At 50.2% G+C, this 25,794-nt stretch overlaps 1 protein-coding gene across 3 annotated transcripts in view; it reads left to right on the forward strand.

Annotated features, from left to right (window-relative positions):
• LOC108695958 (rootletin) overlaps positions 1 to 25,794 on the forward strand; it is a 43,015-nt gene that overhangs the window by 4,832 nt on the left and 12,389 nt on the right. The window contains exons 1-19 of one of the 3 annotated variants that reach the window (XM_041569885.1): positions 903 to 2,149; positions 2,655 to 2,796; positions 5,178 to 5,326; positions 9,501 to 9,692; positions 9,773 to 9,856; positions 11,169 to 11,266; positions 11,413 to 11,578; positions 11,886 to 11,992; positions 12,919 to 13,146; positions 13,231 to 13,309; positions 13,440 to 13,544; positions 13,640 to 13,888; positions 14,518 to 14,717; positions 17,199 to 17,381; positions 17,487 to 17,631; positions 17,826 to 17,972; positions 18,264 to 18,494; positions 19,510 to 19,703; positions 25,102 to 25,229. In XM_041569885.1, the coding sequence (XP_041425819.1) occupies positions 2,090 to 2,149; positions 2,655 to 2,796; positions 5,178 to 5,326; positions 9,501 to 9,692; positions 9,773 to 9,856; positions 11,169 to 11,266; positions 11,413 to 11,578; positions 11,886 to 11,992; positions 12,919 to 13,146; positions 13,231 to 13,309; positions 13,440 to 13,544; positions 13,640 to 13,888; positions 14,518 to 14,717; positions 17,199 to 17,381; positions 17,487 to 17,631; positions 17,826 to 17,972; positions 18,264 to 18,494; positions 19,510 to 19,703; positions 25,102 to 25,229 (2,887 nt within the window). In that variant the 5' untranslated portion in view covers positions 903 to 2,089. Of the gene's footprint in view, positions 1 to 902; positions 2,150 to 2,654; positions 2,797 to 5,177; positions 5,327 to 9,500; positions 9,693 to 9,772; positions 9,857 to 11,168; positions 11,267 to 11,412; positions 11,579 to 11,885; positions 11,993 to 12,918; positions 13,147 to 13,230; positions 13,310 to 13,439; positions 13,545 to 13,639; positions 13,889 to 14,517; positions 14,718 to 17,198; positions 17,382 to 17,486; positions 17,632 to 17,825; positions 17,973 to 18,263; positions 18,495 to 19,509; positions 19,704 to 25,101; positions 25,230 to 25,794 lie in introns of those variants that run through there. The other 2 variants (XM_041569886.1, XM_041569887.1) reach the window with 2 other exon arrangements.

Below are 25,794 nucleotides of genomic sequence, written 5' to 3' on the forward strand. Positions count from 1 at the left end.
GGAGACACAAAACAACAGTAACTTCAGATAAAGAGAAATATGTTCAAACTATAATAACCGGACACATTGTGATTTGTGAACGTTAGTATTTAGGGGGTGTGGCCACACAAAGGGGCGTGGCGAAAAACGTGGTCCCTCTTTTTACTTCCAAAATGTTGGGAGGGATTGGGGGGTATATTGGGGGGTCAGTAGAATATTGGGGGGGGGGTCAGTGTAATAAATAAACATTCGGTACAAAATGACAATAAATCAGATATAAAGTCCTCCTGAGACTGAAACAAATAAAGAAGATTCCCAAGTGTTTCCGACCCCCAGTCCGACCCTCCTTCCCAGGCCACGCCCCCTGCCCCCACTCCTCCCCCCGCCCAGAGCCGCGGGTCCCGGGAAGAGACGAGAGAGTCGGAAGGTCTCGGGCCGGAGAGTTCGGGGGGACTCGGGGGAAGTGGAGTCGGGTAAGTGACGTCATCGTGAGGCGCCGGAGCCACGTGACCCAGGAGAGGGTATTTGTCTGTTATTTCTGCCTCAGCCCCACCCTCTCCTCCCCCACACACTCTCTGTGACGTCACTTCTCTGTCTCATCACCTCATTTATCTGCTCAGTGACGAGAATGAGTGGGGGGGTCACTGACATGTCACTGATGTTCCCTGTACCCCTCCCCCCACTAACCTGCGACTCCTCCTCTCACTGTTCTACAATATTATTATACAATTAACTCCCAGCAGCCCCTCTGAGTCACTTCCTGTCTGAGCCCCAGTTTTATATGTAACAATGTCAGGCTCCTCCCCTTATTATACTCCTTTACTGGTATCCAATGAATGGGCTTGCTGTGGCTCCGCCCCCAGGGCTTTAGCGATTCATGGCAACCAATCAGATGTTTCCTTTCCTTTAATGGTTGCTATGGGTTACTAGACCCAATCCAACTGGATTCTTTAATCTTTTATTATTGAGTTTTAACAACTAATTAAACAATAAAGAAAAGGGGTAGAAAGAGAAAAAAGAAAGGAAAGGAGGCTGGGGAGTAGAAAACTATTCACAGTGCGGTTTTTTAATCTTTAAATGTTTTGAAATACCTTAAAGGCCTAGTGACACATTCAGCTTCTAACTGACACATAAGCCCAGTGACCCCTTCACCCCCCCCCATAACTAACATGACTTCTACTATTCTGCACTGCCCCCAAATCACTTTCCAGGCTACACTGAATAATGTGAGATGTGTGGGAGGAACTGCTGGTTCTGACTTCTGAATTACCTTCAGTACAACTGAGATACATTGAAGCAAGTGTCAGAACCGGAAAAAGGTTTAGGGGTGAAGTTCCCCTTTAATATTAGATGCAAGACATGATTGTGATTTTGGGAGTGTAAGGGTTAAATCTCTGGTCACATGGCTGCTGTGTGTATAGGGGGCTGGGGTGCAATTCCTGAAAGTTTTGGTGTTGCCATGGTTACAGAGGGACTGTCCTGTGCTGCTGCCCCTGCTGTGAGAGTTCAGATCTGCTGGGTCCTAGTGCCACTGTGTATGTCTCCCATTGGAGACCGTTAGTTTGGTACCCACTGGCACCAGCACCACATACTGACTGCTCATTGGCTGCTCACTCTGCTATATATCTTCATACTTCTATTACTGGTTGCCACTTGTTGGACTACATTTCCCATCATCCTCTGCTAGCCGATTTCTCTCCAGCTGCTGCACAAGATGGGGTTCTTACCCTTGGAGAGTCTCGGGTGCTCTTTTACCTCTAGAGGAGCAATTGGAGCTCAGCGCAGGGGCGGGGGTCAGTCACAGCTTTGGGGAGAGCCGTCCCATTGTCCAGCGGGGGGAGTGTTTATTTCCAGGGAGGGAAACAAATAAAAGGCGCCGAGAGAAAGTGGGAAGTGCCCACCCCCCACAAAGACACTTGCTGCTCATAAAGGGGGCGGAGGAGCTTTCACTCTAATCCCATTCACTCGGGTTCCTATAGTAATACCCCCCATCCAGCCGAGTCCTCTTTCCACTCGGGTCCCAGACTCACAGCAGATTTAGAAGCAGCCGGGCTGGGGGTTGAATTTGGGGGGGCTGCTTCATTTTTCGGATGCCCCCAGAGTTGAACCCATGAGCAGTTTGGAGGAGACGCCGGACTCCACAGAGCAGAGACTGGAGGCAATTATAGAGGTTGGTGCAGCTTGTCCTTTATACTTGTCCTTCTGCTCCTTATCACTGATCCCAACCACAGGAACTACAACTCCCAGCATTCTTAGCCAGCAGGTGTCACATGTTCCTGCCTTTATCTGAGCTTCCCACAGTCACTGCTAATGGTACTGAAACTATTTTCTTGCTGATGGGCCCCTCTCTCTGTCTGGGGCCCCTGTCCTTATTGTCCTGATGAGGGGCCTCAGGGACCACAAACCAATATCTTTCCATAATGTGGGTCACTTTGCTTTAGGGAACTGAATGACCCAATAGGGACCAGGATTTCTGCAGCTTCATTACTGGTAAAACAAAGTGATTTCTCAGACATTTTGTCGCTATGTGGAAAGAGATTTTATTCAAGTGAAACAGAATCTCATGTGACTTTTTCTTTTATTGCACAACTCACAGTGTTTGGGTGAAGTTCCCCTTTACTGTATCCTGACTTTATCAAATGAGTAGAATAATGACCCCTCTCATCTCATTGCAGGAACTCTCTGCCCGGGTGCTGAACTCCCCTGAAGAAAAGTGCCTCACTATTGGTGGAGACCCAGCCAATCCCACCCCATCTCGTCTGCCCGCCCGGATACGAGAAATAGTAACCAGGAACCTCAGCTACCCGCCGGGCCCCGGTGAGTCTTTAAGTACCTGTAGCATCTGTACCGCCAACAACTGGGCAGGAATCAGAGTGGGAAAGGGGAGAAGGGCAGAAATATAGGACAATTTATCTGAGGTCTTGTTCCTGGGTTGTTCTCTTTCCCATGGTCAGACAGGAACCTCCCCCTGGGTAAGTGAATCCAATCTCCCCCAGTACTTACCCAGGTACAGAGCTCTGATTCTCTGTACTTCCTGCTCCTGGGCTGTTCTCTTTCCCATGGTCAGACAGGAACCTCCCCCATGGTAAGTGAATCCAATCTCCCCCAGTACTTACCCAGGTACAGAGCTCTGATTCTCTGTACTTCCTGCTCTTGGGCTGTTCTCTTTCCCATGGTCAGACAGGAACCTCCCCCTGGGTAAGTGAATCTCCCCCAGTACTTACCCAGGTACAGAGCTCTGATTCTCTGTACTTCCTGCTCCTGGGCTGTTCTCTTTCCCATGGTCAGACAGGAACCTCCCCCTGGGTAAGTGAATCCAATCTCCCCAGTACTTACCCAGGTACAGAGCTCTGATTCTCTGTACTTCCTGCTCCTGGGCTGTTCTCTTTCCCATGGTCAGACAGGAACCTCCCCCTGGGTAAGTGAATCTCCCCCAGTACTTACCCAGGTACAGAGCTCTGATTCTCTGTACTTCCTGCTCCTGGGCTGTTCTCTTTCCCATGGTCAGACAGGAACCTCCCCCTGGGTAAGTGAATCCAATCTCCCCAGTACTTACCCAGGTACAGAGCTCTGATTCTCTGTACTTCCTGCTCCTGGGCTGTTCTCTTTCCCATGGTCAGACAGGAACCTCCCCCTGGGTAAGTGAATCCAATCTCCCCCAGTACTTACCCAGGTACAGAGCTCTGATTCTCTGTACTTCCTGCTCCTGGGCTGTTCTCTTTCCCATGGTCAGACAGGAACCTCCCCCTGGGTAAGTGAATCCAATCTCCCCAGTACTTACCCAGGTACAGAGCTCTGATTCTCTGTACTTCCTGCTCCTGGGCTGTTCTCTTTCCCATGGTCAGACAGGAACCTCCCCCTGGGTAAGTGAATCCAATCTCCCCCAGTACTTACCCAGGTACAGAGCTCTGATTCTCTGTACTTCCTGCTCCTGGGCTGTTCTCTTTCCCATGGTCAGACAGGAACCTCCCCCTGGGTAAGTGAATCCAATCTCCCCCAGTACTTACCCAGGTACAGAGCTCTGATTCTCTGTACTTCCTGCTCCTGGGCTGTTCTCTTTCCCATGGTCAGACAGGAACCTCCCCCTGGGTAAGTGAATCCAATCCCCTCCCCCAGTACTTACCCAGGTACAGAGCTCTGATTCTCTGTACTTCCTGCTTCTGGGCTGCTCTCTTTCCCATGGTCAGACAGGAACCTCCCCCTGGGTAAGTGAATCCAATCCCCTCCCCCAGTACTTACCCAGGTACAGAGCTCTGATTCTCTGTACTTCCTGCTTCTGGGCTGCTCTCTTTCCCATGGTCAGACAGGAACCTCCCCCTGGGTAAGTGAATCCAATCTCCCCCAGTACTTACCCAGGTACAGAGCTCTGATTCTCTGTACTTCCTGCTCCTGGGCTGTTCTCTTTCCCATGGTCAGACAGGAACCTCCCCCTGGGTAAGTGAATCCAATCCCCTCCCCCAGTACTTACCCAGGTACAGAGCTCTGATTCTCTGTACTTCCTGCTTCTGGGCTGCTCTCTTTCCCATGGTCAGACAGGAACCTCCCCCTGGGTAAGTGAATCCAATCCCCTCCCCCAGTACTTACCCAGGTACAGAGCTCTGATTCTCTGTACTTCCTGCTCCTGGGCTGTTCTCTTTCCCATGGTCAGACAGGAACCTCCCCCTGGGTAAGTGAATCCAATCTCCCCCAGTACTTACCCAGGTACAGAGCTCTGATTCTCTGTACTTCCTGCTCCTGGGCTGTTCTCTTTCCCATGGTCAGACAGAAACCTCCCCCTGGGTAAGTGAATCCAATCTCCCCCAGTACTTACCCAGGTACAGAACTCTGATTCTCTGTACTTCCTGCTCCTGGGCTGTTCTCTTTCCCATGGTCAGACAGGAATCTCCTGTTCAGTATAAAGCAGGGGTGCTGCCATGTCAGTAGAGGGGAATGTGTTGTACAGTCAGTGGATAAAGCTATATAAGTATATTATATATTCAGTATGACGTGGGCGGAGCTCATCAGAACAATCATGGCCGCCCCCACTCATACAGTTGAACACAGATAAATAAAGTTTTTGCGGTAGAATTTCATGGCTTGAGTATTTACTTGGGGGGAATTGGGCAGTGAATATGCGGCTGCAGCTTTTAGGGGCAGAGAGTCATTGGAGTTTCGTCCCTTTCTCTGTACATTTCTGACTTGTGACCCCTCCCCCACAGGCCTCCCCCCAGACATGTCGTCCCTCCTGTCGTTGCAAGAGGAGAACCGGATCCTCCAGCAGGAACTGTCCCGAGTGGAAGATCTCCTGGCCCAGAGCCGTGCGGAGAGGGACGAACTGGCCATTAAATACAATGCCATCAGTGAGAGGGTAAGTCCCACCCCTTGTGTGATGTCACTGCTTCCCTGTGTGATGTCACTGCTTCCCTGTGTGATGTCACTGGATGTTACTTATTTGGTTTGGAGCCAATCAGTGAATGGCCAATTGGACTCCATTTGGGTTTGGTTAAATGAAACAGCATCTGATTGGCTGCTGGGGGCAGGTTGGAAGTAACGGGGGGGGGTGTCTGTGGCACAGGGGGGTACAGTGCCAGCAACCCCTCTTATGTCACTCAGCAGCACGAAATGTCTCAGTGGCCTGTTGTTTTGTACTGGGGCTCAGAGTGCTCCCAAATGAGTCCTGGGCAGCCCAGGGCCCCTGAATGATACGGACAGACTGAGGTGTCAGTGAGAATGCTGGGAGTTGTAGTTATGTAATTAACTCTCCCTTTTATTGTCCCTGTGCCCCCCCCTTCCCTCTCAGTCAAGTCCAGACTGGCCCCGGGCAGTGAATGGAAGAAACAGGCTGAGACCTGCCCGGGAGTTGTGCCCAGTGACACAGAGACGAATTGCTGGGAGTTACTGAGTGTGAGAATGGGCCCCCCAGACTCCTCACTATTGTCCCCCCTTCTGCGTCACTTGGACCTGTCCAGACCTGCCCCTGGGATTAGAATGGGACAAAACATCTACTGCCCCCTGGGGTTTATACATTTTAAACACGTCCCTCTGTCACTGGCACGGGGGGGGGGGGGGGCAGATTCCTTCTGTATTTGGGGCTTTAACTCTTTCAATTGCTTCAGCATCTAAATATTTCTATATATTGTATATACTGTATATGTGACTGGTGGGAGGAGTCTATTTACTGTATATGTGACTGGTGGGAGGAGTCTATTTACTGTATATGTGACTGATGGGAGGAGTGTATTTACTGTATATGTGGCTGGTGGGAGGAGTCTATTTACTGTATCTGTGACTGGTGGGAGGAGTCTATTTACTGTATATGTGACTGGTGGGAGAAGTCTATTTATTGTATATGTGGCTGGTGGGAGGAGTCTGTATGACTGGTGGGAGGAGTCGACTGTAGATACTGTACATATGGATTGATGTTGCTTTGGCGATGGTTACCATGGAGATGATGAATGTTGCAGTTTGGGCTAATTAGTGAATGAAGATAATTGCAGATGAAGGGGATCCCAGTGGTCGGTGCTGTAGGGAATGAGGCAGATGAATTAGAAGTGGGAAGTATTTATAGGCGTCCAGTAGATTGCAAGCTCTTAGGACACAATTATGTTACAGGAGGCTGGGGCCCATAATGAACGGCAGCCAAAGATAAGGAGTGTCATGCAGGGGCTGCAGGTGGAATAAGTGTCAGCTCTGTGACCCCCACTGGTACCCGGCAGCCTTGCTCTCTATGTTGGAGGAGGAGGAGGAAGAGGAGGGGGGGCTGTTGGGTCCAATTTAACTCTATCATTACCAGCACCGACACCCGGGCCTGTTCCCTCTCTGCACAGATGGGAGATTATACTGTTGCTGATGGAGAGACAAATGAGCTGGCGCTGGCCGAGGAGGGGGCCGGGGGATATGTCAGGAGGAGAGTGGATCGGGCAAGTAGCCAGGAGATGAGATTTGTCTGAGAATGGGGGGGGGGCAGACAGACGGACGGATGGGCCAGTGAGAGTGACAGGATCCCACAGCTTTGCCTCCCAAATCCGCTTGTGGCTTTAGCTCTGCTCCAGGTGTCATTGTGCTGAGTAAGGGATTCTCCTGCTGGGGGGCCCCGGGTCACTCCCTGTAACTCCCTGTTACCCATGATGCAGCATGTCCTGGGCTCATAGTGAGAGAACATTTTTATCCCGTGGGGTGTTTCTATGGAACTCCCTGCACCCCTGTGTTTTCTGTATAAGGGTTTGTTACATGCGGGTGCCACCAGGGCAGGTGTCATATAATATGGGTGGGAGTCCAGCACCCTGTAATGAGGGGGTTCTGAGTCCATTCTGCAGGGGGGCCAACCCATATAACCCCCTTTTATCTGGAGCCGTGCAGGTACCTCCCCAGGGAGACCCCCATATGTATTAACTGAGCATTAAATGAATACCTGACCTGTGACTCCCTGCACCCCTCTTCTGCTTGTTACCTGTGATCCCCATTACATTTAGAGAACAGGGATCTCAGCTCATGAAATAATGGGGGCAAAGGCTCATGGTCCTTAAAGGGGATGTAAAGGTTTTTATAAGAAACCTGACTGTATGCAGTGAAATCTCCTCTTCGTTTTACTTGCTCTGGCAGCTGAAACTTCAGACGGTCCCTAACTGCTCTGCAGGGAAACAATCATACTTTCCAACAGCAGGGGGAGCCCCCGCCTTACTTCCCAGAACTCGAGCAGCTTTGTTTGTTTCCCTGTAGAGCAGCCGGCGACTGTGTAGAGATTTGTATCCACATTACCCAGTGCAGTCTGTATATTCTGATTATTAATCAGTCTTGCTGTATCGGCTTCTGGCAGATATTATTTGACTTGTGATGTTTTGATCATTTATGACGATCCCTAAGCAGCTCAGATCACACTGAGCATGTGCACAGTCTTGGTCTTGCAAAGATGTATAACAAAGTTACAAGATGACAGCCCCCCTCGGCCAACTTTGAAAGCATAAATCATTTGTTTGATTAGGCTTGTGGTGCAGTAAGTTCATGTTTATGTTTAGTATACAAGAAACAGCATTTCTAGCCTTTAGACTTTACTTCCCCTTTAACGTGCCCCCACCATCTCAGGCTCCCACTAAATATGCCACTGGCCTGATGCAAAGTGAACTGCTAGACACGCCCCCTGGTCTGGGGTTGAACCAACCTCAATAATATCCATAATATGGTCGTTTTGTCAGCCCCCAAGGGTTGTGGGTAGGAATATGCAGATTGATGTGAATGTCCCTCCTCTCATTGGCTCTTTCCTTGTGCTGCAGTTGGAGGCGAGTCTGCTCCTCAGGGGGGAGGATCCCGTCACCAATTCAGATGTGGGTAACTCCTGTCTACTTCCCCTTTATTACATTTCCAGCAGTAATTAAGGCTGGGGGTTATACAATAAAATCTCATTGGTTCCATTGGGGGTCAGTGTAATCTGCTGCCCCAGAACAATGTACATGTCATGTGACTGGCACTGGGGTAATGGTGTGATGCCAATACCCGGGGTTCCTAATGGCGCTTGTATAGAGTGTGTGTGTATATATATATATATATGTGTGTGTGTGTGTGTGTGTGTGTATAGAGTGTGTATATATATATATATGTGTGTGTGTATAGAGTGTATATAGAGTGTGTATAGAGTGCATGTTGGTTCTTCTCTATCAGTCACCTGCCTTTGTTGCTGTGTAAGTTGGACCAGACCCTGAGCTGGAGGAGCCACACGGAGCCGCATGGTTGGCCGGAAGAGAGGGAGGTGTGTCCTACTGTCCTACTCCATCCAATCTCTGAGCTTTGTCTATTATGTGTATGGGACCAAATGATTCTCTACTGATCACTGTAGGTGCCAAAATAGTTTGATTTGGGTTTTGTCTTCATTATTATCTTTTATAGCCTGGGCCCATTTGCATTAGTTGAGCTAGAACCTCCCCCTGGGTAAGTAAATCTAATCTCCCCCAGTACTTACCCAGGTACAGAGCTCTGATTCTCTGTACTTCCTGCTCCTGGGCTGTTCTCTTTCCCATGGTCAGACAGGAACCTCCCCCTGGGTAAGTGAATCCAATCTCCCCCAGTACTTACCCAGGTACAGAGCTCTGATTCTCTGTACTTCCTGCTCCTGGGCTGCTCTCTTTCCCATGGTCAGACAGGAACCTCCCCCTGGGTAAGTGAATCCAATCTCCCCCAGTACTTACCCAGTAACAGAGCTCTGATTCTCTGTACTTCCTGCTCCTGCGCTGTTCTCTTTCCCATGGTCAGACAGGAACCTCCCCCTGGGTAAGTGAATCCAATCTCCCCCAGTAATTACCCAGGTACAGAGCTCTGATTCTCTGTACTTCCTGCTCCTGGGCTGCTCTCTTTCCCATGGTTAGACAGGAACCTCCCCCTGGGTAAGTGAATCCAGTCTCAGCTCTGAAGAAGATTGGATGCGTTTACCCATATGGAGATTTCAGTTTGACCATGGGAAGGAGAGCAACCTTGTTTATATCCCAGGTGAGCACAGGACAGACAGCAGTGAGTGTGAGTGTTGTTATGAAGCTGTTTGTGTCGTTGTGTAGCTGGAGCAGACCCTGCGGCTGGAGGCGGGGGAGAGGGAGAAGGATTCCCTGGAGACGAGGAGTCTGGCGCAGCAGAACGTGGAGCTGAGGCGGAGGCTGGAGGAGGAGCAAGGCGCATATAAGCGAAAGCTTCAGGCCTATCAGGAGGGGCAGCAACGACAGGCGCAACTTGTGCAGAAACTACAGGCAAAGGTGAAGCAGCCTCTGACACCCCAACTGTTGGTAAACTACATCTCCCAGAATGCTCAGCCATGATTCTATTTCTGCCGCAGGTCATGCAGTATAAGAAGAAGTGCGGAGAGGCGGAGCAGCAGCTTCTGGAACGATCCTCAGAGTTGGAGCAGGAGCGCCTCACAGTAAGGGCTGCAGATTTTTGGAGGGAATTTGGGGCGCAGAATAAATCTGGGGATTTGCAACTGACAGTGATGTAGTTGGTCTTGTTTGGCCTTTAGGCTGTAATTGGGTGTCCCGGGTCATTGACTGTAACAACCAATCAGAGGTTTAAATGGCAGTAACAAATCTGTGCCCAGAGCTAATGCCAGCGAGACCCCGATATATAAAGGATAAGTAAACATTTAAAATAAGTGAATGTAAAATTGATGAGGGGGCTATTCTAAGCACTTTTATCATTTACATTCATTATTTATTTATTTTTGATTCCAAGATATTAAGGGATACATGTACTGTTAATATGAATGAATTGTGTTACAACAGCGCCACCTGCTGGTCAGTTTCCCACCAGTCTGACCAGCAAGTAGTCAAGGAAGTTGTCAGGAGAAAGAAAGAGGCTGATGTTCTTCTGCTGAGGAATAAAATTAGAAACCTTTCTCACATCTTTCCTAAGCAGAAGAACATCAGCCTCTTTCTTTCTCCTGACAACTTCCTTGACTACTTGCTGGTCAGACTGGTGGGAAACTGACCAGCAGGTGGCGCTGTTGTAACACAATTCATTCATAGTAACAGCACATGTATCCCTTAATATCTTGGAATTAATAATAAATAAATAATGAATGTACATTGCAAAAGTGCTTAGAATAGACCCATCATCTATTTTACATTCACTTATTTTAAAGGTTAACTTATCCTATAAGCTAAGCACATGTCTGCTATTGGGCAGATTTATTGGCAATATTGATAGGACCCCAGGACACGTGCTCACCCAGTCTCCTTGTTATTAGGGTAGTTATTGGGGTTAGCATTGTTATTAGGGGTGGGGTTATTGTTAGGGGTGGGGTTATTATTAGGGGTTGTGTTATTATTAGCGGTAGGGTTATTATTTGGGGTTGTGTTTTTATTAGGTTTTGTGTTATCATTAGGGGTAGGGTTATTATTAAGGGTCAGGTTATTATTAGGGGTAGGGTTATTATTAGTGGTCTAGTTATTGTTAGGGGTTGTGTTATTATTAGGGGTTGTGTTATTATTAGGGGTTGTGTTATTATTAGGGGTGGGGTTATTGTTAGGGGTAGGCTTATTAGGGGTCGGGTTATTATTAGGGGTTGGGTTATTATTAGGGGTAGAGTTATTATTAGGGGTCTGGTTATTAGGGTAGGATTATCATAAGGGGTAGAGTTATTATTAGGGGTGGAGTTTATTATTAGGGTTATCGCTGTGTAGGAGGTTGAGCTCTGCAGGAAAGTGTCAGTAAATGTCCTGGGGGTGTCGCTGCAGAGTCGCCTGGAGCTGACAGATAGCAGGTTGCGGCATGAGGAGGAGACAAATAATGATCTGGAGAGTGCACTTATCCGATTGGAGGAGGAACAGCAGAGGTGAGTGATGGCGCCCCCATATTTGTATTTGTTTCCATTTTTTTCTTTATCCTCATGTGACTGAAGCCCCTCCCATTCTCCTGTGTGGCCCCCACTTACTATTAACACTGTCCCATCCGGGGGCCATTTCCCTGGTCCCATTACAGAAGTGCCAGTCTGGCCCAGGTTAATGCCATGCTAAGGGAGCAGCTGGACCAGGCCAACTCAGCCAATCAGGCGCTGAGCGAGGACCTCCGCAAGCTGACTGCTGATTGGACTAAAGCCCGTGAAGAGTTGGAGCAGCGAGAAAGCGAGTGGCGGCGAGAGGAGGAGGTACCAGTGACCCTTGGCCTGAATTTTAATTAGTCCCTTATTTGCTTCTCCTCTTCCTCCTTCTTCATTTATGTCATTCATCCCCCCCATCAACTCCCTCCCTTCCCTTTCCCATCCCACCAATGAGGTCTAGTTACCAACGGCAACCACCAAGTACTATTAAATGGTCACTTGTTTGAAATCAAATATCTGACTGGTCTTATTAATTTTATTCCCACCCTCCAGTCCCACACTCTCATCATTTTCACCTGCCCCCCCACCCACCTGTATCTGCCGTCCCTTTAATAACAGTTGTGTTTCCCCCCAGTCCTTTAACACCTACTTCAGTAATGAGCACAGTCGTCTGCTCTCCCTCTGGCGCCAAGTGGTCAGTCTGCGGAGACTCTTCAGCCAAGTGAAAACCATGACCGAGCGGTGAGTATTTGGGCTTCATATCAGCTGTACTGGGGCTGCTTCCCACAATGCACAGGGGCCAGGCCACACAACATAGCCCATTAATAACCTCCTCCAGTAAATATCTCCAGTCTCCCCCAGTTATGATTCTCTGTACTCCCTGCTCCTGGGCTGTTCTCTTTCCCATGGTCAGACAGGAACCTCCCCCTGGATAAGTGAATCCAATCTCCCCCAGTACTTACCCAGGTACAGAGCTCTGATTCTCTGTACTTCCTGCTCCTGGGCTGTTCTCTTTCCCATGGTCAGACAGGAACCTCCCCCTGGGTAAGTGAATCCAATCTCCCCCAGTACTTACCCAGGTACAGAGCTCTGATTCTCTGTACTTCCTGCTCCTGGGCTGCTCTCTTTCCCATGGTCAGACAGGAACCTCCCCCTGGGTAAGTGAATCTCCCCCAGTACTTACCCAGGTACAGAGCTCTGATTCTCTGTACTTCCTGCTCCTGGGCTGTTCTCTTTCCCATGGTCAGACAGGAACCTCCCCCTGGGTAAGTGAATCCAATCTCCCCCAGTACTTACCCAGGTACAGAGCTCTGATTCTCTGTACTTCCTGCTCCTGGGCTGTTCTCTTTCCCATGGTCAGACAGGAACCTCCCCCTGGGTAAGTGAATCCAATCTCCCCCAGTACTTACCCAGGTACAGAGCTCTGATTCTCTGTACTTCCTGCTCCTGGGCTGTTCTCTTTCCCATGGTCAGACAGGAACCTCCCCCTGGGTAAGTGAATCCAATCTCCCCCAGTACTTGCCCAGGTACAGAGCAGATTCTATGTACTTCCTGCTCCTGGGCTGCTCTCTTTCCCATGGTCAGGTGGGAATTTATCTAGGGGAGGACAGTGTATAATAGATCTGTACCTCTTACTTGATGTTGACCCTCATTGCTTCCTCTCTCAGTGACCTCTCTCAGCTGCATAAGGAGCTGTCCCAGTCCTGCCGGTCCCTCCACGCCTCGTGTCTGAGTGTGAGTGGGTCCCAGCGAGTGGCCGAGAGCACTGGGGTAGTTCAGGTGGAGAGACAGGCGCTGCAACTGGCACAGCTGGAGGAGCAGTTAAAGGATAAAGTGCGCCAGATGATTCAGTTACAGGCAACGTATGATGCAGAGAAGGCAGAGCTGAATGCCAGGTAAGTACCCACAGTGCTTCTTCCCCTGACCCAAGTCTCTGCTCCTATTGGTACTAACGGTTCCGCCCCGGTTCTGTCTCACAGGGTCACTGAGCTCAATAAGACTTTGGAGAGACTGCAGAGTGAGAGCAAAGAGAATGAGAGGCAGAGACTGCAGGAGCAGGTAACATGAGAGGAAATGAGAGTTATAGTTCAGCTGGCGTTGGGCAAAGGGGTATCTGGGGGTCGGAGAGTGAGGGGACGGGAGTGAGAATTACAAAGAGAGGGTCACAAACCCTTCTGGTGCCTTTTAGGAGAAGAGCCGCTCAGAAGAACAGGTCACACTGCTGGGAGAGGAGGTGGAGGCGCTGAAGTGTGAGAGGGAGGTGCTGCAGGAGACACTCCGAGATCTCACTCAGGTGAGTCAGTTGCCCCAGTATGGGAGGAGTTAGCATTAATTTGGGCATTAGAAGTGACCAGTGCAAAGCTCACACCTCCCTTTGTTTCCTCTCAGGCTGTGCTCAGTGACACAGACAGTGGCCTTCAGCTCTCCTGCAGCGACCGCACCTCCGACCCCACAGAGAGTGAGGGACTGGGATTCAGTCTACGTGGGCTCTCCAGCAGCCTGCGCACCTCCTCGCCCCTCAGACGCTCCTCACCCCACCGCAGCAGCTCTCCCCGACGTAGCTTGTCCCCAGCCTTCAGGGAATCCGCGATGTCTGCCGTGCACTCAGCATTGCAAAGGAGGCAGCTCCAAATACAGGTAAGATCTACAGTATAAGCAAAGGGAGGCTGGACTCCAACTCGTTGGCTTTTGGTGGGTGATGGGAGTTGAATTCCAAGAACTGAACAGTTTTCATCTCATTTGTTGTTGTTTACTTCTTTTCCCACTGTCTCCATCTTGTCCTACTGTCTCCATCTTGTCCTACTGTCTCCATCTTGTCCTACTGTCTCCATCTTGTTCTACTGTCTCCATCTTGTCCTACTGTCTCCATCTTGTACTACTGTCTTCATCTTGTCCTACTGTCTCCATCTTGTCCTACTGCCTCCATCTTGTCCTACTGTCTCCCTCTTGTCCTACTGTCTCCATCTTGTCCTACTGTCTCCATCTTGTCCTACTGTCTCCATCTTGTCCTACTGTCTCCATCTTGTCCTACTGTCTCCATCTTGTCCTACTGTCTCCATCTTGTCCTACTTTTTCCATCTTGTCCTACTTTTTCCATCTTGTCCTACTGTCTCCATCTTGTCCTACTGTCTCCATCTTGTCTTACTGTCTCCATCTTGCCCTACTGTCTCCATCTTGCCCTACTGTCTCCATCTTGCCCTATTGCCTCCATTTCTCCATACTGTGCCAATGTTGCCCTACTTGCTTACTGTCCCTGGCATTTGCAGGAGCTGAGAGGACGGCTGGAGGCTGGGCAGGAGACAGTGGGTTCCTTACGGAAGCAACTGAGTGATAATGAAAATGACCGCAGGGTCTTAGAGCAGAAGATCCAGCAGCTCCAGCAAGAAAAGGACAATACGGGCGCCGCCAAGGAAGATGTAGAACGTGATGTCACCCGACTGCGCAATAACATAGAGCAACTCAGCGGGTAATGACTGGCAGTGCCTAGTGGAACGTGTGGGTCTCAGTGTAATTGCTCTAGGGATTAGAGAATAGAAATAGTACAGAATCCTCGTGTAGGAACATCTGTGTCGCTTTGTCACTGAGCCACATGCAGGAGTATTTGCCTCAGAGGAGGTCAGATGTAGGAGTATTTGCCTCAGAGGAGCTCAGTTTAAGAGTATTTGCCATAGAGGAGGTTAGATGTAGGAGTATTTGCCTCAGAGGAGATCAGATCTAGGAGTATTTGCCTCAGAGGAGGTCAGATGTAGGAGTATTTGCCTCAGAGGAGGTCAGATGTAGGAGTATTTGCCTCAGAGGAGCTCAGTTTAAGAGTATTTGCCATAGAGGAGGTTAGATGTAGGAGTATTTGCCTCAGAGGAGATCAGATCTAGGAGTATTTGCCTCAGAGGAGGTCAGATGTAGGAGTATTTGCCTCAGAGGAGGTCAGATGTAGGAGTATTTGCCTCAGAGGAGGTCAGATCTAGGAGTATTTGCCTCAGAGGAGGTCAGATGTAGGAGTATTTGCCTCAGAGGAGGTCAGATCAAGGAGTATTTGCCTCAGAGGAGGTCAGATGTAGGAGTATTTGCCTCAGAGGAGGTCAGATGTAGGAGTATTTGCCTCAGAGGAGGTCAGATCTAGGAGTATTTGCCTCAGAGGAGGACAGATGTAGGAGTATTTGCCTCAGATGAGGTCAGATCTAGGAGTATTTGCCTCAGAGGAGGTCAGATGTAGGAGTATTTGCCTCAGAGTAGGTCAGATGTAGGAGTATTTGCCTCAGAGGAGGTCAGATCTAGGAGTATTTGCCTCAGAGGAGGACAGATGTAGGAGTATTTGCCTCAGAGGAGGTCAGATCTAGGAGTATTTGCCTCAGAGGAGGTCAGATGTAGGAGTATTTGCCTCAGAGGAGGCAATTGTAGGAGTATTTGCCTCAGAGGAGGTCAGATGTAGGAGTATTTGCCTCAGAGGAGGTCAGATGTAGGAGTATTTGCCTCAGAGGAGGTCAGATCTAGGAGTATTTGCCTCAGAGGAGGTCAGATGTAGGAGTATTTGCCTCAGAGGAAGTCAGATGTAGGAGTATTTGCCTCAGAGGAGGTCAGATCTAGGAGTATTTGCCTCAGAGGAGGTCAGATGTAGGAGTATTTGCCTCAGAGGAGGTCAGATGTAGGAGTATTTGCCTCAGAGGAGGTCAGATGTAGGAGTATTTGCCTCAGAGGAGGTCAGATATAGGAGTATTTGCCTCAGAGGAGGTCAGATGTAGGAGTATTTGCCTCAGAGGAGGTCAGATGTAGGAGTATTTGCCTCAGAGGAGGTCAGATGTAGGAGTATTTGCCTCAGAGGAGGTCAGATGTAGGAGTATTTGCCTCAGAGGAGGTCAGATGTAGGAGTATTTGCCTCAGAGGAGGTCAGATGTAGGAGTATTTGCCTCAGAGGAGGTCAGATCTAGGAGTATTTGCCTCAGAGGAGGTCAGATGTAGGAGTATTTGCCTCAGAGGAGGTCAGATGTAGGAGTATTTGCCTCAGAGGAGGTCAGATCTAGGAGTATTTGCCTCAGAGGAGGTCAGATGTAGGAGTATTTGCCTCAGAGGAGGTCAGATGTAGGAGTATTTGCCTCAGAGGAGGTCAGATCTAGGAGTATTTGCCTCAGAGGAGGACAGATGTAGGAGTATTTGCCTCAGAGGAGGTCAGATCTAGGAGTATTTGCCTCAGAGGAGGTCAGATGTAGGAGTATTTGCCTCAGAGTAGGTCAGATGTAGGAGTATTTGCCTCAGAGGAGGTCAGATCTAGGAGTATTTGCCTCAGAGGAGGACAGATGTAGGAGTATTTGCCTCAGAGGAGGTCAGATCTAGGAGTATTTGCCTCAGAGGAGGTCAGATGTAGGAGTATTTGCCTCAGAGGAGGCGGTTGTAGGAGTATTTGCCTCAGAGGAGGTCAGATCTAGGAGTATTTGCCTCAGAGGAGGTCAGATGTAGGAGTATTTGCCTCAGAGGAGGTCAGATCTAGGAGTATTTGCCTCAGAGGAGGTCAGATGTAGGAGTATTTGCCTCAGAGGAGGTCAGATGTAGGAGTATTTGCCTCAGAGGAGGTCAGATCTAGGAGTATTTGCCTCAGAGGAGGTCAGATGTAGGAGTATTTGCCTCAGAGGAGGTCAGATGTAGGAGTATTTGCCTCAGAGGAGGTCAGATGTAGGAGTATTTGCCTCAGAGGAGGTCAGATGTAGGAGTATTTGCCTCAGAGGAGGTCAGATGTAGGAGTATTTGCCTCAGAGGAGGTCAGATCTAGGAGTATTTGCCTCAGAGGAGGTCAGATGTAGGAGTATTTGCCTCAGAGGAGGTCAGATGTAGGAGTATTTGCCTCAGAGGAGGTCAGATGTAGGAGTATTTGCCTCAGAGGAGGTCAGATGTAGGAGATGTAGAAAGAGATGTTCTGGGCTGAGCTCATGGCCTGACTTTGAGGTCCATTTTGTAGGGAGAAGGCGACTCTGGAGAAGAATTTGCAGAACCTGCAGGAACATCTGGACGGGCAGCGCCAGGAAAACGAGAAGCTCCAATTGGCCAACAGTGACCTACAGCGCCAGAGAGACCTCCTGCAGGAGGAGAAGGAAGACGTCTGCCAGGATCGAGAGAGAACCTTGCGGGATGTGGACAGGGGGTAAATAGTGGGGTACATGGGATGGGGCAGGTATCAGGGAGGGTGGACTCCTCAGTGCAGATGCCAGGGTGGCACTAGGTGACTGTGAGGCCTCTCTCTGGACAGGCACAAGGCGCAGGAGCAGCTGGAGGTGAAGCTTTCGGGCCTGAGGAAGGAGCTGGTGGTGGTGAAGGAGTCGCTGCACAAGTGCACCCTGGAGAGGGAGGTGTCCGAGGCTGAGAAGGTTGATATTTCCCAGGCTTTGTCCAAGGTGAGCGCCCCCTTCAGTCCTACAGCAGGAATGTCTCATGTTACAGGCCCCGCCCACTTATCCATCATTCCATTTCTATGTGTCACATGGTATAACTTAATCAGTGAAGTCATTTCTCCCACCCTATATACTGAGAGACCTACCCCCCACATGTCACGTGACTTTCCCATGATGCCTCTGGGTTTCTTTGGCAGACGGAGACCCGACTGGCAGAACTGGAGCTGACGCTGAACAGACAGAGGACAGAAGAAGCGTCACTGCGAGATGCGCTGTCTAAAATGAGCGCCCTGAACGAGAGTCTGGCGCAGGACAAGAGCGAGCTCAGCCGAATCATTGCACAGGTACAGTGTGTGCCCCTCTCCATAGCCCTGTTCTGGTACATGACTACCCCTTCTCACTCACCCCTCTAATGACATCACAGATGGACACGGGTGACATCAGAGGAGGAGAAGGGGGTGGGGCTTTACACATAGGGAACAGGTGGGACTTCAGCCCTATAAACCCACAATCCTGTCTCATCAGTAGGGGGCGTATTTTCCCCAAACTGGCAGCAGCCAATGAAATCCAGTTTAGCTAAGGGCCCCATAGAAGTGAAGCTCATACCCTGACATGGTGGGATTGGTTTTGCTCAGCTGGAGGAGGAGCGGGCCCATCTGCAGGGGCAGAAACATGAGGTGGAGCAGGAAAAAGCCTCCATTCGTGATGAGCTGGTCCGTTTGGAGCAGGAGAAGCTGGAGCTGGACACGGAGCGATTTGGGCTGGACAACTCCCTGCAGGCCATGGAGCAGACCCGGGAGAAGCTGCTGCTGGAGGTACAAGCTCTGCGCAAGGAGCGGGTGCAGCTACAGGAGCAGCTGGGGCAGGTAAGGCTGGGCATATTCATGGCTTCATTTATGGGCATATTCATGGGTATATTTATGGGTATATTCATTGGTATATTCATGGGCATTTTCACAGACATATTTATGGGCATATTCATGGGCATATTCATGGGCATATTCATGGGTATATTCATGGGTATATTCATTGACATATTCATGGACATATTCATGGGTATATTTATGGGCATAATCACGGGCATTTTCATGGGTATATTCATGGGTATATTTCTGGGTATATTCATGGACATATTCATGGGCATATTTATGGGCATATTCATGGGTATATTTATGGGCATATTCATCGGTATATTTATGGGCATATTCATGGGTATATTTATGGGCATAATCACAGGCATTTTCATGGGTATATTCATGGGCATATTTATGTGTATATTCATGGGTATATTTATGGGCATATTCATGGGTATATTCATGGGCATATTCATGGGTATATTTATGTGTATATTCATGGACATATTTATGGGTATATTTATGGGCATATTCACTGGCATTTTCATGGGTATATTCATGGGCATATTTATGGGTATATCCATGTGTATATTCATGGGCATTTTCATGGGCACATTCATGGGTATATTCATGGGTATATTCATGGGCATTTTCATGGGTATATTCATGGGCATTTTCATGGGATATTCATGGGCACATTCATGGGTATACATACGTTGCACTTATTGATTGTGGGTAACAGAATCAGTATTGCAGGGTTGGTAGGGTCGGAGGGGGCGCATCAGCCGCTGAAAGACTACAAACCCAGGTCTCCTGCGACAGAGCCAAGAGCCAGGGAAGCTGGTTGGGCAGTTGCTCTGCTTCCCTCTTTAGAAAATAGAATATTAAATGCCATTCATGGAATTCTGCATGTTCTGAAGAGCTTGCAATCTATAAGACAAGGATGTAGGCGTGTCTTCATATAATGAGATGAAGGCCCAGGTTTGGGGCAGAGAAACATGTCACAGACTTTGCCCCCCCCCCACAGGTCTCCCGGCAGAGAAACATGCTGAGCGAAGATCTAGTGCAGAGCCGTCGGGATGTGGAGCTGCAGAGCGAGTGTCTGCTCCGCGCCTCAAAGGAGAAAGAGGAGCTGATGAAAGACAAGGGCAGCCTGGTGGTGCAGCTCACTGCTTCTGAGAGGGAAAGCCGGGCCCTGGCTGAGGAAATTGCTGTGCTCAGGTAAGTGCTCATGAGATTGAATTTGTCAAACCATCGTACTGGGTCTGGCGCTGAATTTAATGCTAATGGGTTAATCCACTTGGGATGAAGGCTGTTCCATTTATATCGATTCCTGGGTAAGTGAATCCAATCTCCCCCAGTACTTACCCAGGTACAGAGCTCTGATTCTCTGTACTTCCTGCTCCTGGGCTGTTCTCTTTCCCATGGTCAGACAGGAACCTCCCCCTGGGTAAGTGAATCCAATCTCCCCCAGTACTTACCCAGGTACAGAGCTCTGATTCTCTGTACTTCCTGCTCCTGGGCTGTTCTCTTTCCCATGGTCAGACAGGAACCTCCACCTGGGTAAGTGAATCCAATCTCCCCCAGTACTTACCCAGGTACAGAGCTCTGATTCTCTGTACTTCCTGCTCCTGGGCTGTTCTCTTTCCCATGGTCAGACAGGAACCTCCCCCTGGGTAAGTGAATCCAATCTCCCCCAGTACTTACCCAGGTACAGAGCTCTGATTCTCTGTACTTCCTGCTCCTGGGCTGTTCTCTTTCCCATGGTCAGACAGGAACCTCCCCCTGGGTAAGTGAATCCAATTCCCCCAGTACTTACCCAGGTACAGAGCTCTGATTCTCTGTACTTCCTGCTCCTGGGCTGTTCTCTTTCCCATGGTCAGACAGGAACCTCCCCCTGGGTAAGTGAATCCAATCTCCCCCAGTACTTACCCAGGTACAGAGCTCTGATTCTCTGTACTTCCTGCTCCTGGGCTGTTCTCTTTCCCATGGTCAGACAGGAACCTCCCCCTGGGTAAGTGAATCCAATCTCCCCCAGTACTTACCCAGGTACAGAGCTCTGATTCTCTGTACTTCCTGCTCCTGGGCTGTTCTCTTTCCCATGGTCAGACAGGAACCTCCCCCTGGGTAAGTGAATCCAATCTCCCCCAGTACTTACCCAGGTACAGAGCTCTGATTCTCTGTACTTCCTGCTCCTGGGCTGTTCTCTTTCCCATGGTCAGACAGGAACCTCCCCCTGGGTAAGTGAATCCAATCTCCCCCAGTACTTACCCAGGTACAGAGCTCTGATTCTCTGTACTTCCTGCTCCTGGGCTGTTCTCTTTCCCATGGTCAGACAGGAACCTCCCCCTGGGTAAGTGAATCTCCCCCAGTACTTACCCAGGTACAGAGCTCTGATTCTCTGTACTTCCTGCTCCTGGGCTGTTCTCTTTCCCATGGTCAGACAGGAACCTCCCCTGGGTAAGTGAATCCAATCTCCCCCAGTACTTACCCAGGTACAGAGCTCTGATTCTCTGTACTTCCTGCTCCTGGGCTGTTCTCTTTCCCATGGTCAGACAGGAACCTCCCCCTGGGTAAGTGAATCCAATCTCCCCAGTACTTACCCAGGTACAGAGCTCTGATTCTCTGTACTTCCTGCTCCTGGGCTGTTCTCTTTCCCATGGTCAGACAGGAACCTCCCCCTGGGTAAGTGAATCCAATCTCCCCCAGTACTTACCCAGGTACAGAGCTCTGATTCTCTGTACTTCCTGCTCCTGGGCTGTTCTCTTTCCCATGGTCAGACAGGAACCTCCCCCTGGGTAAGTGAATCCAATTCCCCCAGTACTTACCCAGGTACAGAGCTCTGATTCTCTGTACTTCCTGCTCCTGGGCTGTTCTCTTTCCCATGGTCAGACAGGAACCTCCCCCTGGGTAAGTGAATCCAATCTCCCCAGTACTTACCCAGGTACAGAGCTCTGATTCTCTGTACTTCCTGCTCCTGGGCTGTTCTCTTTCCCATGGTCAGACAGGAACCTCCCCCTGGGTAAGTGAATCCAATTCCCCCAGTACTTACCCAGGTACAGAGCTCTGATTCTCTGTACTTCCTGCTCCTGGGCTGTTCTCTTTCCCATGGTCAGACAGGAACCTCCCCCTGGGTAAGTGAATCCAATCTCCCCCAGTACTTACCCAGGTACAGAGCTCTGATTCTCTGTACTTCCTGCTCCTGGGCTGTTCTCTTTCCCATGGTCAGACAGGAACCTCCCCCTGGGTAAGTGAATCTCCCCCAGTACTTACCCAGGTACAGAGCTCTGATTCTCTGTACTTCCTGCTCCTGGGCTGTTCTCTTTCCCATGGTCAGACAGGAACCTCCCCCTGGGTAAGTGAATCCAATCTCCCCCAGTACTTACCCAGGTACAGAGCTCTGATTCTCTGTACTTCCTGCTCCTGGGCTGTTCTCTTTCCCATGGTCAGACAGGAACCTCCCCCTGGGTAAGTGAATCCAATCTCCCCAGTACTTACCCAGGTACAGAGCTCTGATTCTCTGTACTTCCTGCTCCTGGGCTGTTCTCTTTCCCATGGTCAGACAGGAACCTCCCCCTGGGTAAGTGAATCCAATCTCCCCCAGTACTTACCCAGGTACAGAGCTCTGATTCTCTGTACTTCCTGCTCCTGGGCTGTTCTCTTTCCCATGGTCAGACAGGAACCTCCCCCTGGGTAAGTGAATCCAATTCCCCCAGTACTTACCCAGGTACAGAGCTCTGATTCTCTGTACTTCCTGCTCCTGGGCTGTTCTCTTTCCCATGGTCAGACAGGAACCTCCCCCTGGGTAAGTGAATCCAATCTCCCCCAGTACTTACCCAGGTACAGAGCTCTGATTCTCTGTACTTCCTGCTCCTGGGCTGTTCTCTTTCCCATGGTCAGACAGGAACCTCCCCCTGGGTAAGTGAATCCAATCTCCCCCAGTACTTACCCAGGTACAGAGCTCTGATTCTCTGTACTTCCTGCTCCTGGGCTGTTCTCTTTCCCATGGTCAGACAGGAACCTCCCCCTGGGTAAGTGAATCCAATCTCCCCCAGTACTTACCCAGGTACAGAGCTCTGATTCTCTGTACTTCCTGCTCCTGGGCTGTTCTCTTTCCCATGGTCAGACAGGAACCTCCCCCTGGGTAAGTGAATCCAATCTCCCCCAGTACTTACCCAGGTACAGAGCTCTGATTCTCTGTACTTCCTGCTCCTGGGCTGTTCTCTTTCCCATGGTCAGACAGGAACCTCCCCCTGGGTAAGTGAATCTCCCCCAGTACTTACCCAGGTACAGAGCTCTGATTCTCTGTACTTCCTGCTCCTGGGCTGTTCTCTTTCCCATGGTCAGACAGGAACCTCCCCCTGGGTAAGTGAATCCAATCTCCCCAGTACTTACCCAGGTACAGAGCTCTGATTCTCTGTACTTCCTGCTCCTGGGCTGTTCTCTTTCCCATGGTCAGACAGGAACCTCCCCCTGGGTAAGTGAATCCAATCTCCCCAGTACTTACCCAGGTACAGAGCTCTGATTCTCTGTACTTCCTGCTCCTGGGCTGTTCTCTTTCCCATGGTCAGACAGGAACCTCCCCCTGGGTAAGTGAATCCAATCTCCCCCAGTACTTACCCAGGTACAGAGCTCTGATTCTCTGTACTTCCTGCTCCTGGGCTGTTCTCTTTCCCATGGTCAGACAGGAACCTCCCCCTGGGTAAGTGAATCCAATTCCCCCAGTACTTACCCAGGTACAGAGCTCTGATTCTCTGTACTTCCTGCTCCTGGGCTGTTCTCTTTCCCATGGTCAGACAGGAACCTCCCCCTGGGTAAGTGAATCCAATCTCCCCCAGTACTTACCCAGGTACAGAGCTCTGATTCTCTGTACTTCCTGCTCCTGGGCTGTTCTCTTTCCCATGGTCAGACAGGAACCTCCCCCTGGGTAAGTGAATCCAATTCCCCCAGTACTTACCCAGGTACAGAGCTCTGATTCTCTGTACTTCCTGCTCCTGGGCTGTTCTCTTTCCCATGGTCAGACAGGAACCTCCCCTGGGTAAGTGAATCCAATCTCCCCCAGTACTTACCCAGGTACAGAGCTCTGATTCTCTGTACTTCCTGCTCCTGGGCTGTTCTCTTTCCCATGGTCAGACAGGAACCTCCCCCTGGGTAAGTGAATCCAATCTCCCCCAGTACTTACCCAGGTACAGAGCTCTGATTCTCTGTACTTCCTGCTCCTGGGCTGTTCTCTTTCCCATGGTCAGACAGGAACCTCCCCCTGGGTAAGTGAATCCAATCTCCCCCAGTACTTACCCCAGGTACAGAGCTCTGATTCTCTGTACTTCCTGCTCCTGGGCTGTTCTCTTTCCCATGGTCAGACAGGAACCTCCCCCTGGGTAAGTGAATCTCCCCCAGTACTTACCCAGGTACAGAGCTCTGATTCTCTGTACTTCCTGCTCCTGGGCTGTTCTCTTTCCCATGGTCAGACAGGAACCTCCCCCTGGGTAAGTGAATCCAATCTCCCCCAGTACTTACCCAGGTACAGAGCTCTGATTCTCTGTACTTCCTGCTCCTGGGCTGTTCTCTTTCCCATGGTCAGACAGGAACCTCCCCCTGGGTAAGTGAATCCAATCTCCCCAGTACTTACCCAGGTACAGAGCTCTGATTCTCTGTACTTCCTGCTCCTGGGCTGTTCTCTTTCCCATGGTCAGACAGGAACCTCCCCCTGGGTAAGTGAATCCAATCTCCCCCAGTACTTACCCAGGTACAGAGCTCTGATTCTCTGTACTTCCTGCTCCTGGGCTGTTCTCTTTCCCATGGTCAGACAGGAACCTCCCCCTGGGTAAGTGAATCCAATTCCCCCAGTACTTACCCAGGTACAGAGCTCTGATTCTCTGTACTTCCTGCTCCTGGGCTGTTCTCTTTCCCATGGTCAGACAGGAACCTCCCCCTGGGTAAGTGAATCCAATCTCCCCCAGTACTTACCCAGGTACAGAGCTCTGATTCTCTGTACTTCCTGCTCCTGGGCTGTTCTCTTTCCCATGGTCAGACAGGAACCTCCCCCTGGGTAAGTGAATCCAATCTCCCCAGTACTTACCCAGGTACAGAGCTCTGATTCTCTGTACTTCCTGCTCCTGGGCTGTTCTCTTTCCCATGGTCAGACAGGAACCTCCCCCTGGGTAAGTGAATCCAATCTCCCCCAGTACTTAGCCAGGTACAGCCTCCCCCTCTGTAATTGAATTCAGTCCCCCCAGTCCAGTTCTAGCCCCATTGAGTCTTGCAAATTGTAATTCTTGCCTGAGCATGATGGGAGTTGTAGTTACTAGAGAGATGCATGTTGGGGAAAGCTGGATGGACTATGGGAGTTAATGAAGAGTTAAATGGTGTGTTTGGGCTGCCAGGCTTGGGTGGCAACAGTGGGTGCTTGGTCTGGTTACTAAGCAACACGGGGGGTAAATAGAGAGGATCCTCCCAGTAACAGAGATTTGCCAGGGAGGGAGGATACAGGGAGTGGGAGCAGCAGGGGGTGTAAGGGACTGGGAGTTACAGGTGGAACTTCTCAGATTGGGGTTGAGTCTGGTGGGGGGCAAAGGTCTGGGCATTAGAAATGGATTCACTTTACCCCCTGTACCCGCAGGACAGAGAAGGAGGCTTTGGAGACGGCCCTGTTTGAGGCGCAGCAGCAGCTCATTCACATCACATCCCGCAAGGAGCAGCTGGAAACTGACAGTCAGAACCTGCGGCTGAGCAAAGAGTCTCTGCAAGGTACGGGGAGTTTCTGTGTTGCTAAGGAGGTCACTAGGGGCAGAACGGGGGAATCTCTTGGGTAAAGGAGAAGACGACCTGCTCCTCCAGCCAATCCCTGCACCCACCCCCTATCCCCCTATCTGTACTTACTCTGTACTTACCCTGAACCCCAGCAGCGCTGTGTCATTGTGGGGGTGATGATTGAGATCTGGGTGCAGAGAGACGGGGGAGCAGACAGGGAATGGGGCCGTGTGTAGGTTTCACCCCCAGCAGGGGCAGAACTATAGAGGAGCAGACCTTGTGTTGGGCCACCAGGCAGTGTAGGGGGCCAAGAATAGTTTGGGGCCAAGATATAAGGGCCCCAGAGCTATAGGGGTCCCAGGAGATATAGGGGCCCAAGAGCTACAGGGGTCCCAGGAGATATAGGGGCCCAAGAGCTACAGGGGTCCCAGGAGATATAGGGGCCAAGAGCTACAGGGGTCCCAGGAGATATAGGGGGCCAAGATAAATGGAAGTGAGTAATGTCGCCACCTACTGGCTGAACGACATGTGCAGAGCTGGATTTCTGACAGTCAGTATGTGC

This window comes from Xenopus laevis, chromosome 7L (assembly GCF_017654675.1).
Source record: "Xenopus laevis strain J_2021 chromosome 7L, Xenopus_laevis_v10.1, whole genome shotgun sequence".
Classification (NCBI taxonomy): Eukaryota; Metazoa; Chordata; class Amphibia; order Anura; family Pipidae; genus Xenopus; species Xenopus laevis.